The sequence below is a fragment of the Ambystoma mexicanum genome, chromosome 3q, assembly GCF_040938575.1.
Source record: "Ambystoma mexicanum isolate Mex_15411 chromosome 3q, UKY_AmexF1_1, whole genome shotgun sequence".
Taxonomy (NCBI): domain Eukaryota; kingdom Metazoa; phylum Chordata; class Amphibia; order Caudata; family Ambystomatidae; genus Ambystoma; species Ambystoma mexicanum.
The window spans coordinates 465258947-465273205 of NC_090926.1; the positions used below are offsets into that span (position 1 = coordinate 465258947).

General features: G+C 44.8%; 1 protein-coding gene across 1 annotated transcript in view; it reads right to left on the reverse strand.

Moving 5' to 3' along the window:
• IK (IK cytokine) overlaps nucleotides 1–14259 on the reverse strand; it is a 433474-nt gene that overhangs the window by 73360 nt on the left and 345855 nt on the right. The window contains exon 17 of the mRNA XM_069654229.1: nucleotides 3956–4044. Within this exon, the coding sequence (XP_069510330.1) occupies nucleotides 3956–4044 (89 nt within the window). The remainder of the gene's footprint in view (nucleotides 1–3955; nucleotides 4045–14259) is intronic.

The window sequence follows — 14259 nt, forward strand, 5'->3', positions numbered from 1 at the left end:
TGCTGGACTGCCCTGGGCAGGACAAAGACTGATATGGGGGATATTTCTTCTCTGTGAAAAGAACAGTGAGCTAAAGACTTGGTTGAGACTCTCCCAGGGGTCATCCACCCAAGAACAAGTCAATGGGCTGTGTTCCTGCTGGTAGAGAGTTTCCCAGACCCCCCCCCCCCGTTTTGATTTTTAAAAAAGTTATTGAGTGTTCATACTTATCCTTGAGTAGCTTAAGGATAAGTATGCTTTCGCGCCTTGAAACACTTGTGTACAGGCGCGTTATAAATGACATATATCATAAGGCCCCTCACGAAAGTACATGAGTTGTTTTACCAGCTCTAAACAGAGTTATAAAGAGTAATGTTGCAAGGAGTACACTTATCACAGGGTTGGTTTATTATGTGATTTCATAACTGAGTGTCACTGCATGACTGACAGGGTCAACTACCCTTGAAATACTGATTTTATCCTAAACGTATATCTAACCTAGTCTTATTTCCCAAGAATAATATATTACTATCCTTAAATGTATAACCTTCGGTTTGACTCACCTTGACTTGCTTCTTGCTCCACTAAATAAGGTTATACCTTGGTTTGCATGCAATAGGTATTGAGTTGGTTTTATACGATTGTGTTAATATGATATTATTATTTACTTACCCAAGAATTATCTTTGTCTACTTGTATTTAAATGAACCCTTTAAATTTTACAATACCTAGCATTTCAATGTTTCTTTGGACCATATGTATGCTACAATTTCTTTGTACCAAGCTACAGCCCTCTATGCCTCTTAAGATTAGCCTGGCTATGCTACCACATTCTCAGGTGGTACAGACTTGTACTAAGAGCGGAGATTATGTACGGTCTCAGATGCATGGTTTTATGAAGCCCTTAGTTGGACTTCAGAAAAACTGTCTTATTAACAATGCTTAGACCCTTGGACCGGTGGGAACAACCAGTCTCAACCCCTGCTCAAGGATCCGTGCCTTCGGAAGTGTCCCTGGAGCAACGGGTGGACTGACCAGCTCTCTCCTGAGCTACCTCGTTACAGTAATGGCTGTTCCAAGTCGCTCCTTGGAACATGGAGGAACTCCAGTTTGTACTACAGGATGCCTGCTCCTGCATTTTCAGCCTTCTTGCATCAAAAGAAGGACCTGCTCCTTTGTTCACCCATTGAAGGTTGCCTGTCGACGCCTGACCGAGGTGACCCCTGTTGCAATCGGTCTTCTTCGCTCCTGATGTGACCTGTCTGCAGAAGTCTTTATCTCGTCTTCGCAAGGGTGTTCAGCTGGAAAGTGCCTGGAACTGAGATTCAAGCACTGCGAATGACAAACTAAATCCCACACCCTAAAGTGACCTCTGCACTCTCAATTGGACCAAGCACAGAAGACTGTGCCCCGAATGGATTCCGGGACCTCAACAGTGGTTCCTGGAGAAATAAGAGTCAGGGGGTAGGTTAACATACCGGTTTCTTTTCCACCCTGTCCTCCATAGAGTTACATGGGTGTAAGGTTCTGCCCCTATTTATGTGCTATATCTTGAAGTGCTACAATGGTATTATGTGCATATGTATAATGCATCATACTTATATTTAGAGTGCATCAGGAAACCTGTAACTAGGTTATGTGTTGTGGATCCTGAACATGATGGTAATTAATGTGTGGGATACTGTCCAGGGGGCTACTCTTTAACTTACCCCTGAAAGTCTACATGTAAAGTGCTGGCCACGAAGTATGGGGCTTCAGTGTTACGTTAAGGAGGGACTTAAGGTCAGCAGGATAACTCAGGGGCAATGTGTTTGTATTAGAAGCAAGACAACGCAGAGCTGCACAGCTTTGAAACCTGGCCGTGCACTTAGAGGCTGGACTCCAGCATCAATTGTGATAGAAGTACCCAATTTATTTATTTCGTTAGGCTTTAACTGGCCATTTACATCTTTTTATGTACACTTTCATATGCTATGTGGTATTGTAGAGGAGTAGGTGGATGCCTCTCCGCCGGTGCCCACCCCCCTCACCACCATCTCATTGGAGTAGCAGACGAAGAGCTACATTTGGGAACCCATTCACGAGTTTATGCAACATGCCCATACCGCGTCAACTGTATGAATGACTATATGCACTCAGACAGCCATTCAGAAGATACCCTCATGTTGACACAGTGGAAGGTTGCTACCAGTAAGAGTTTCTACCAGGAAGGGTGTCCACTACCAAGATGTCAGGATGTCATTATGAGTAATATGGATGAACTCTAAACAAAGTCTGAAGATGGCAGAATAATGTCATAAAGGAGATGTATGAATCTATGCTGAAACAATATGAAAATACTTAAAATAGACAATGTAACTTAAGCACAAAGAGAAACATGTACGTAAAGACAAAGTAATTGTGAATATAAGATAAAATAACGTGCTGACCAATAACTGTAAATACGCTGTAACGCAAGGTAGAAAAGATACATAACAGCTTGCTAAAAAGAGGTATACATATAACGTTTAGGACGGCCATTAGAAGAAAATGGACGTCTGTGTTGAGAAGCAACCCTGTTACCTCAAAAACACAAGCCTAGGATTGCAAATTGAAGAACTGATGAAGAAGCTACTTTCTCTTGCAGAATAAGGGAGTAGCTTGGCCAAGGATCAAGAAGACTATTCGAGAGATGGGTGCAAGGCACAAAGGGAGTAGAAGGAACAGACCACGTGCGTAAGACATTTCTGCTAAGATTAGGAGAGACAAGGACATTAAGTGCCAAATACTGAACAATCATGAGGGCAAAAGCCTGTGTGTCGTGGAGTGAGCACGTCTCTAAAGGCCAGAGAGGGTAATTGCACCCTGTTTAATAAAATCAAATAGTCCTAAATAAGAGGTTGAAATGGACAAAAATCGAGATCTTCTAAAACGTGACTCAGAAGTCGAAAACAAGGGCTATTCATTAAAACCCAGATGGATAGTGGTCTGTTTATACCAGCTCAATGTTCCAGAACAATGAGCAGACTACGAGGTCAACTACAAACAGAAGGCCATGGCTAAGGGTCAGGTCGATGACACATGATGGACTAACTGAGAAAACAAGAAATGAATTGCCGCATCTCGAGCACCTAGGTTTAGTTTCTACTCACATGCTGCTAAACAAGCTGAAAGTCCAAGGTTGGATGGGGTTGCCAACCAATCATAAGGTCTGCCATGCACTTTCACATACAATGTTGCAGTTACCAATTCGCTGCCATATTCTCTACTATAATCAGTATAGTACGCATGCAGAAGTAGCTCAGGGCATGTCCTACAGACAAGGGGCAACCAATGTAATGTTAACAATTATATGTCTCTATAAGAAGATTTGTTCCCCTAATTCAATCCCTCGCGTTAATAGGTTTTGTAAAATGCCACATAGGATGACATCACAGATGGCTTACGAAAAGATATACAAGCTCTGCATGCACAAGAGGAAGTGTGATTCTGCATGCATCTATTTTTATAGCTGTACAGCCCCCGGCTTTCTTTCATTGATATTAAAGCAGTATTTTAACATCTCCCTTGGGTCTGTCCGGTGAATTTGTTTAAGATATTTATTGGTAATTCCATCTAGCACATAGGACACTTCAAAGTGCTACAGCACATTATGTTTACGCTGAATATTTATTTAATTTTTCCTATCATAATAATTTTATGTGTAGTCTTATAACGTGTATATTGGGATTAATTGCATCTCCCTGCTGGCCTTCCTCCCCCCAGAAATTAAGCCTGACTGCTCTGCTACAGCTGCCATTGAAGAATCTGGCCTTTCCTTTTGGGAGACACAGTGTCATACTATTAGCCGAGATGATCACATAGCTCTCTTAACTGAGAGCTGGGAAAGAAATCTCCCCAACATAATGGTAAAGTAAAAACAGAAATGGGGGTTGCGATTGGTCTGTAAATGTTCAGTGTATGGAGAATGGGACACATTGGTGAAATAGATACTCACTTTGGCAAGGCCTCTTTGTTGTTCATATAATCACTGTACTCTTCCTGAGTGTCGAAGTCCCAACGTCCCAGAGGACCCTTCTTATTACCCTGCAGCGAGAAAAGAAAAAAAAAAGATTAATGCCGCTACATTTGGACATTGTGGAAACTGCCATGTCACTATTATTCATATGTCAGGCATAAGTGAGGCGTGAACTTTCTATAACTTCATCGATCAATGATCTGCAGAGGATCAGGAGAAATCAACCTTAATAAAACCAAAGAGTCAAAGTATGTTAAGTAGCTTTTTTACTGTTATGATGGTAAACTATTCGCTCAATGAAAGAGATACAACTTGCAATACAATCTGCAGGAACCACAGGGAATGGGAGATGTGCCGTTAAGATGGATTTCTATCTGGCCTAGTGGATATAATTTTGGCGGCCACCCTAGTAATAGTGAACAGGGGAACTCAAAGGTTAGCCAAAACCCAATCAAAGTAGCAATGGAGAGACGTCAAGGCTATTCTCAGGAGAGTGTGAGAGGTTCATGGGTCCACAATAAGTCCACACAGTGAAGCAAACAATAATTCAATTTAGACAGGAATGTAAAAAAAAAATACTATGTTTATTCTATGCCCAAACACAGTGTTGGGTAAGATTTTCATAGAAATGGTAAATCTTCCTGACCTGGGTCAACCCCAGAACCTTTTGATTTACTAGTGGGATATTTTTCCATGATACCTCTGTGAGTGGGAACCTTTTGACTCTCCATAGTGCCTTTTTAAAGTTATCCTCTTTAACAATGTATTGGCAAAAAGTGCCTGCTGTTGCTGGGTTGCCCTAGGGACTCCCCTTTTAACTTTCCTTTGCTAACCTTGCGAGAACTACAGTTCCCAAGAGTAGAAAGGATCTTTGGATAACTTTTTAAAAACAAATTGTGAAACCAGCACACCCCACCATATGTGGAGTGCTGGGGAGATACAATGTATCCCCTTTCACACTAAAACTAACAATTATGTTACAGGGACAAGCTTACCATAAATGGCTGGTGGCAGTGATACCTTGTATTAATTTGGTGCACCTTTACCGCAGGCTGTGTTCACAGCTGAAGTACAGGCACCTAAGGGTGATCCATTGTACCAAAAAGGCCCCCGTCTTCTTTTATTTTGGCACTTTATTGTTTGTCCTTTCTTGTTCCTTCCCCTGAGATCCAGGGCGCGAAATTCCTTTGTGTGATTTTTATCTTCGGTGGAAGTCCCGTGGACTCCCTGCCCAGGCTCCAGTCTGAGGGCAGGAAGCGAGGGAGGAGTCCAAAACTCCACAACCCTTTGACTTCCTCCTTGCCTGAATGGGGACAAATCCCAGTGGGGGGGGGGGCCTGGCTGTCCTGATTGGACAACCAGACCGCCCCTTCTTGTACAATGCAGGGAGAGAATGCAGAAGTTGTGTTGTAATTCCTGTTAAATACTGCGAACCTGGAAGCTGAAGACAAGTCAACCACTAGAACCGAAACCAAAGAGGATGATGAAGGAAAAGCGGCAGAAATTATTTCCAGCGACCGGGCCTGCTGTGTAACCAGAGCCTCCTGTAGCCCTTCCTTCCAATCAACATGGGGACTCCGAAAACGACGACCCTGACCCGGAGCCTGGTGAGACCCGCTAGACTCAAGAAGACCTGCATTTTGAGCCAACCCATGCGTTGCTGCAACCTTGCATTGCTGCAATACCTTTATATCCTGGTACCTCGAGCCGCGGTTCACGGTCTTCCGAATTCCGCTGAAACTTCGTGGGCATCCTGGTAAGAGACACTAATCGAGCCCTAAAAGTTCCCTCAGAGTGCTGGACCTTTGTAACAACGAGAATTCAACAGCGATTTTCGGTCTTCTGTTCTCCTTGAAAAGGTGCCAAATCCGCTGAACTACATTCAGCCGCAAGGAAAACCTTGCCAAGAACCTTCTTCATCGATCCCTGCTGCAAAGTTCCTTCTGAGGTCTTTCAGTCACCAAGACAAGGAATCCACTGACCGGGTATTTGGCTGCAGACCCTGAAGTCCTCCTGCAGCAAAATCTTCTTCAATGCTGAGGTACTGTGTTGGCTTGGGTATGTACTTACCTTAAGTCTTATGATTTCTCTGTAGGTGTGGATTGTTTTCTGTGATGGGAAGGCCTCTCATCCACTGCACCCAGTCCCACTGCTAGAATCCTGCTAGGGTGTCTTCTGTGAAGCTCCTGGACCCTCTTCTAACTCAGAAGTAAAGTACTCACCCGTTTGCCCAGTCTTCCTAAACAACTCTGCTACTTAAGAACCTATCCTAACACTGCTTGTTGGACACTAGATCCTAGGGACCCCCTTCTGCCACTGAGAACACTCATGCTCCAGGAATAAGGGAAAGACATCTAAAGGGATTGGGCCTTTTGTGTAGAAAAGAAGTGTTTTAAAAGTTACTTACTTGTAAAAGAGTTAGTTGGTAACTGTAACTCTAAGAGTGAACAGTTACAAAAGTTCATACTTACCTTGGATGTGTGATGCACTATTCTTAAAAGTATGGATAACATCTTTCTTTCCTTAGAAACTGTTTTGCCTTTCTAACAGAAAGTAGATGTGAAGGTATATTACTCACCCGGGATTAGGTTGTGCCTCTTCCCAAAAGTAATGTGTTGGTTTCACCAGATTATTCCTGCAGGGTAATTGTATGAGTGTCCCCCAACTGGGTCTTGCCTCCCCCGACTTGCTGTTAGCCTGTCCAGAATAAGGCTGTATTAGGTTGTTGCCTACCTAGAATAACTTTGAGTCATTCAGTAAAGTGTCACGTTAGGGTTTACTATCCCTGTACTATCTAACCCAGAGTCTGTGGTTCTAACTGTCCCTTATAAATCCTACATCAGTTACTTGTATAGTTGGGAAAGATCTAACCTGGACTCCTTGTGAGATTAAAAATGTATATGGGTTTTACTTTGTTACGGAGAATGCTCACAAATGTGGCAATTCCCTTCACCTTAGAGACCCCCAGCAACTTTGCTGGATTTTTGAGGATTTTATTTTTTTACTTGAGAAGAGTGAGCCTTTCTTCCCCACTCTCTCATGTATTTTGATGTGTGTTTTACTCTTGCATTCTTTGATTATGGAGGTTTAGACAACTCCATAGGCATCATCTTTTCATTTGTGTCACACAGCACCCTCAGTGCAGTGACACAGGAAGACTTTTAGGCTGTCCCAAGGTTTAAATACCTTCTCTGGGATAAACTACTGTTTCCCAGAGAAAGTAAAGTGAAATTGACTTTACTAGTCTTTCCAAATTTGTAGACCCAGCACACCCTATCTTACAATAGAGTGCTGGGGGAAGGGGTTACTTAGTATCCCCTGTGTCTAGAAACTCATGTAGCATTCTAATGCTACCCTTTCCTCTCGAAATGGCTGGTGGCGGTGGTTTTACAGCGAACTACTATGATTTTTCCCGACCGCGAACAACGGTAGCGTTAAATCGCGGGAGCCATGTTTTTCAAGATGGCGTCTGAGCCCCCTCTGTAAAAACAGGTCCTGGTCTTTTTTCGCCATTTCGTTTTGGAAAGGTCCTTCTAGAGTTCGTCTCTGCGTGCCAAACCAGGTTTGGTCCCTTTGTTCCTACACCTTTGCCGGGCTTCAGGACTGAAGACTGCCTCTGGCGCCCGAGTGTTTCGGTTGGGCAGGAAGTGAGGGAGGTGCCCGAAACTCCCTGTGCTTAGTCTCCTAGGAGACCCAAATGCACTCTGCTGTGATTGGCTGGCTGACTGTCCGGCAAGGACAGCCACACTGCTGGGTGAGTGGCAGCTAGGCTGGAATGAATGGAAGGAAACTGGATAAAAGGCGACTCTCTTGGCTTGGAAGGCAGAGTTGACCACTGGAACGAAAGAACCAAAGACAAGCTTGAAGAGGACGGCTGCTGCAACTCCTGGACCGTTGGTTTGCCCGGTGAAGCCCTGCTGCAGGCCCGAATCGCCAAGTTCATCTCAACAGAGAAGCCCTGCAAGGACAACTTCTCCCTTTGAGTTGGTGGGACTAATCAACCCGACACTAAGTCACCTGGATACCATTCTCGGAGCTGGTTGTATTTTCCAGAGTGCTGCAGGAAACCGAATAACCAGGGAGAGGGACACCAGTTTGTATGCTTGACTACAGCTACCGGAATTGAAGATTTGCCAATTGCCAGCTTTTCCACCAGTCCCAGTGCAGGGCAGAAGTCACCCCCGACGTCCTCCCTCTTGTCCCCACGACTGAGGCTCTGGAACAGTGAGATCTGCAGGAACAGACGTCTTCAGCTGCATCTTTTTCTTCATTGTAAGGTACTGTGAAAACCCGACCGAGAGAACTTACCTCTCACTGCGAAATTGCTTGAAACTTTGGCAACTTGCAGGCCTAGTCAGCTTGTGACCCAACATATGAATCTTTCTTTTACTACTTCTGAGAACTTTGGAAAATACTTTTCCGTTTAACTACCAGAACTGCTTTATCCTATACAAGACTTTAGCCCATTGACTTTGGCCTAACCTATTGTATTGAATTGACTCCTCTGGTGAACTCAAACTATTTGCACTGTTTAAGAGTAACTAATCTTTTTATAAACCTATGCCTTTTTGCTCCTACTTCAAATGCTGTGAATGCCATTTTGATCCTCCTTCAAAGTAGTTTAAATGCCTCAGAACCTGATAGTGTGAAGTATATTTGTGTGTGACATAGATTGCATCCTAGTGAATGTTTTATAACTGACTGTGAAATAAATTAATAAGTGTTTTACCAAGAAACCTTGAGTGTAAGAATTTGTTTGAATACTTGTAATTATAGACCTCTGTGTAACATCATTACAGCTCACAGTCCCCTCTTGAGATAAGCCTGGCTGCTCAGCAACGCTACCAAAACTGTGTAGTACAGACTTATACCAAAGGTTGGTTTTGCTTACACCTGTAGTCCTAGTGGTGTGTAGTGGTCCCAAAGGGTACTGCTTAACATACTTACCTTGAGTTAGCTGTGTGCCATCCAAAAATAAGTTACTAGAGTTACTGCTTATCCCAATCTGTTTCACTGATCTCAAAAGCACCTGTAATTGAATATTACACCCATAGGTTTTACTCACCTAGTATAACTGTGTTATCACAAAAGTACTTATAGGTTTTTACTGTACATGGAATAAGTGTTCCACTATTCATAAAAAGTATATTGTCCAGTTGACTGATTATGTGATTTGTACTGAGAGTCACTGTACAACTGGTAGGGTCTACTGCCCTTGCATTACTGAATGTAAATGTGAAAGCAACCATTGGTTTTTACTCGCCAAGAATATGTGTGACCTATACTGAATGTGTATGAAAAGGTTTTGACTTCCCTAGAACTACTGTTAGGTGTTACAAATAAGGTTTATACTTTGGTCTATGTACCTTCAAGTATAGTGTTGTGTTTTTAGAATTGTGATTACTTATGTGTGATAGTACTTATTTACCCCTAGATTTATCTGGCCCTACCAGTATTTAAATAAATCATTTGGACATACATAGTGTTTCTTTGGACCACTTGTATTACAATTTCAATTGTACTGATTCTACAGCCCTCTCCCCCTCCTAAAATAAGCCTGTCTGCTCGGTCTACGCTACCATGAACTCAGGTGGTACAGCCTTATGCTAAGAGCGGAGTCTTGAACTGCCTCAGTTGAATTTTGTACTAAGCCCTTAGTTGGACTTCAGAAAAACCGTCCTAACACACAGACTAAAGAATGAAACAAGCAGGTGATAATATTGCACACAACTCAGTTATAAACACATACAGTCACCACAGATTCTTAAAATGCATTCAATGACTTAAATCAATAGAAGAAGATAAGTGATGCAGTAAGATGGAACCAAGTCACAGGAAATATGCCCTAGCTTCTGAAGTCCCGTCCGTATGAAAAGTGGGTCCTTGTACCCAAAGGTCACAATGCTTCTCCCCTGAATGCCGCTGATGTAGGTAAAGTACTTGTGTTGGGGAATGTTAAAGAGAAGAGATCCTACTAAGTTACTGGAAAGTAAATGTTTTCTCATCTTTCAGGTTTTACTGCTCAGGTGCGACGATCAAAAAAGCAGTGGAATGGAAGCATACAAAGAGATTTGTTCTCAATGTTATCCTATGGAGGACACGGGGAGACACATGCTCTTGCCCCGCTCCCCCCAGCCCTACTCCAATTTTCCCAGAGGACTGGATGGGAGGAGGTTGTATTTCCTGCCATTGGTTCTGGTGAGAGGTACCCGGGAGCTGCAGGTGCAAGGATTCTTCCGGTTGGGCCCAGGAGCAGAGTGCAACCCTCGGCGATGGAGAAATGCAGAAAGCACTGATGCAGACCTCTTCAGGACACTTCAGAGGATGCAATAAGGTAGTTCCAGCTACGGCCACCGCACACAGTCCTTCCAGAGCAGGATCCCTTGAGGCTGGGAGGGAAATTCACCAGGAAGGCGACTTACACCACAAGCTGGCGACCACCAAAGTTCCGGCTGCAAACGTGGAACTGCGATGGTTCTAGTGTGGTAGCCCACTGGAGAGATGGATGGTCAGTCCATGGGGTTGTCCAGGGACACTTTCGAAGGCTTAGGATGCCTGGATCCTCGACAACACATCGAGACTGGTTGATCCCACCAGTGCAGGTGTTTAAGCACCGCACAGGGCCTTCGCAGATCAGGTAGTACAACAGGGCTTTACCGGGCCAGACACAGGAAGGGATTCCGGGCCTCTTCAGGAGTCTCCTTTAGATCTTCAGCCCGCTGTTGTTCTATGAGGGATTCTTGGCTCCAACACTGATCTGAAGAAATGGCTGCAGGAGTCAGCTTCTTATCCAAAACCCAGCCTGGAGGCAAGTCCATGCCCACCAATGGAAAGTATCTGCACCATTCAAACAGCCAGTAGTTGTGCAATCAGGGACAACGATTGGTTTCACTCATGCCCCAAACCTAGATTCACTGGCACCATGGATGTGGAATGGAACCAGATGGTGTTACCCACTTCCTGGGACAGGGACAGACAGAGACAAACACACACACACAGACCAGACCCAGAGACGCACACAGACCGAGACCCAGAGACAAACACACAGACCGAGACCCAGAGAGACACGCACACAGACGAGACCCAGAGAGACACGCACACAGACGAGACCCAGAGAGAAACGCACACAGACCAGACCCAGAGAGAAACGCACACAGACCAGACCCAGAGAGAAACGCACACAGACCAGACCCAGAGAGACACGCACACAGACCAGACCCAGAGAGACACGCACACAGACCAGACCCAGAGAGACACGCACACAGACCAGACCCAGACGCACCCAGACCCAGACGCACCCAGACCCAGACGCACCCAGACCCAGACGCACCCAGACCCAGACGCAGCCAGACCCAGACGCACCCAGACCCAGACCCAGACGCAGCCAGACCCAGACCCAGACGCACCCAGACCCAGACGCACCCAGACCCAGAGGCACCCAGACCCAGAGGCACCCAGACCCAGAGGCACCCAGACCCAGAGGCACACAGACACAGAGGCACACAGACACAGAGGCACACAGACACAGAGGCACACAGACACAGAGATGGACAATGGGACACACACACTGGACACAGGAACACAGACGAGGAGACACAGACACACATACAAGGACAAGGACAAAGACAGCCACGCGAGGACACATGGGGACAGACACAGGGACATGCAGACACTGGGACACACAGACTGGGACAGACACACACGGACAGACACACACGGACACGCAGACACGGACACAGACACACAGGGTGTTAGGGAGAATTCCCAGAAATGTGCTAATTCCTCTCTACCTTATAGACTCCCAGCACTTTTGCTGGACTCTAGGACTTTTACATTTTTAACCTGGAGAGAGCGAGACCCTTTTTCCCTCTCTCTCATGTATTTTAATGTGATTTTAAACACTGTTTCTTTTGGAGTCTGACAAACTCCATAGGCATCATCTTTTACATTGCGTCACGCAGCACCTTCAGTGCAGTGGCACAAGGAAGTCTTTCAGATTTCCCAAAGGTTTAAATACCTTCTCTTGGATAAACTACTGTTTCCAAGAGCCGTAAAGTGAAATTGACTTTACTTACATTTGTAACTTGTTAGACCCAGCACCCACTATCTTACAATAGGGTGCTAGAGGGGTTACCTAGTATCCCCTTTGTCTAGTTTCTCATGTAACATTTTAATGTTACCCTTTCCTCGATGAAAGGCTGGTGGCAGTGGTTTATTTTAACTACCGTGGTGTGCTTTTACCACGGGCTGCATTTGCAGCTGCAGTAAAGCACCAAAGGGTGCCATTTGTGTCAAAATGGCCCAGGTCTGTTTTCGCCATTTCTTTGTGGAAAGGTCCTTCCTGAGATTTACACTGCGTGCCAAACCAGGTTTGGTCCCTTTGTTTTGCCTTTGGCGGGATTCACAAGTGAAGCCTGCCTCTGGCTCCAGGGTGTCTGCAGGGGCAGGAAGCGAGGGAGGTGCCCGAAACTCCCTGTGCTTTGTCTCCTAGGAGACAGGAATGCACTCTTAGGTGAGCCCTGCTGCTGTGCTGAAGCTCCAAATTCGTATCGACAGAGCAGCCCCACAAGGATGACGTCTCCCCTTGAGTTGGTGGAACCAATCAACTCCAAAGTAAGCCACCTGGACAACCTCTCAAAGCTGGTTGAAATTTCACTGCTGGAACCGAATAGCCAGGGAGAGGAACACCAGATCGTGTGCCTTGCTTTTAAGCTGGCCAAGAGCTCCAGGAAGATCCTCCAGACTCTCAGGAAGCAGGACTGACCGAGCCTGAGCCACCTCAACAGAGTACTGGACCCCAGATGCAAGTAGAGCAAATCTTGACAGCCAGAAACCGCAGTGTTGCCATTTGCGGTAGACGCGAGGAGCTGAAACACTGAAGCGCCACTTGTTTGAAGATTGCCGGTTGTGGTTGGTGACCATCCCATTGCAGGAGTCCCCAGAAGTCCTCCCTCTTGTCCCAACTACTGAGGCCCAGGAACACCAGGATCTGCAGAGCTGCACAGGAAGAGAAGCCATCTGCTGCACTTTACTTCAACCTAAAGGTACTCTACAGTCTAAGAGAACTTACCTCTTGCAACCTCACTTATCCTCGTTGGAGACTTGTCATGGTTAAGTCTGTAGAGTTGCTAACAGCTTATTTACTTCACAAGCCTAATCAGCTTGTGGCCCTACTTTGAATCTTCTTATTTTACAAAGACTTCTAAAACATTGTGCAAGACTTTACCTGCAAGAAGTGCTTCAGTTCATCTTGACTTTTGCTAACTAAGGAAGGGGGCATGGGGGGTTTGAAAGTACTTACCTGATTGAGAATAATTGTGTGAACACTCGTATTCTGAAACCTCTTTTCTTTGACAATCCTCACAATAATATTCTAAATGCAACAGTGATCTATTAATGTCCCCAGCACCCTAACTATTGAAGTCACCTGAGGGTGTAGGTAGTGTCTGTGGGTCATCCCAGATGGGTACTTGCTGATTTAGAAAACAACCAAGAGTGTGTATTTTGAAGTATATTTGTGTGTTGCTTTATATTGCTCCCTTCTGAAGAAGGCTTATTCAAACTGTTAAATTAATAATTGTTTAATCAAGAAACCTTGTGTGTAAGAGTTTATTTGGATACTTGTCACTGTGAATCTCTAACTCCCCTACAGCTCACATTGACCACTTTTGAGAGAAGCCTGGCTACTCGACCACACTATCAACCTGTGTAGTACAGACTTATACCAAAAGTTGGGTTCCTATTGCCAGGAGGTCAGGGTTGTTGTAGTGCACCCAAAGGGTACTGCACACAATCTTGCCTAACACGGGGACACACACAGACATACACGGACACACAGGAATGGTCTTATATAGGATTTCCTGACCTGGTAAGGCAGGAAGAAGGCCAAACTACAATATGGCCAAAGAAGTGAAAACAACAAGGTGTGGTCATTTTAGAGCACTAGCCACATTTAGTAGCCATACGCGGTAAACACGAATATGCATACTAAAAATAATATATCTGCTGCCATCAGCTTGCCTTTAGGCACACATAAAAGTAACCAAAAATCCCAAGTTTACAAAGCTAGAATGATACAAAAGTATCCCCATTGCACTGCATTGTAAAATGCTGTGTGCACTGTTAAATAAAAATGTAAAAAGTTAAAAAGGGGAAAAAGCTTCCCAGCAAGTGAAGCTGAAGGTTTTATTTCCCTTCAAAAAGACAGAACTGGTTCAAAAACAAAGCAAAACGATTGGGGTCCATAGAAACTATGGATAGAAAGTTGTCCAACAAGAGACAAC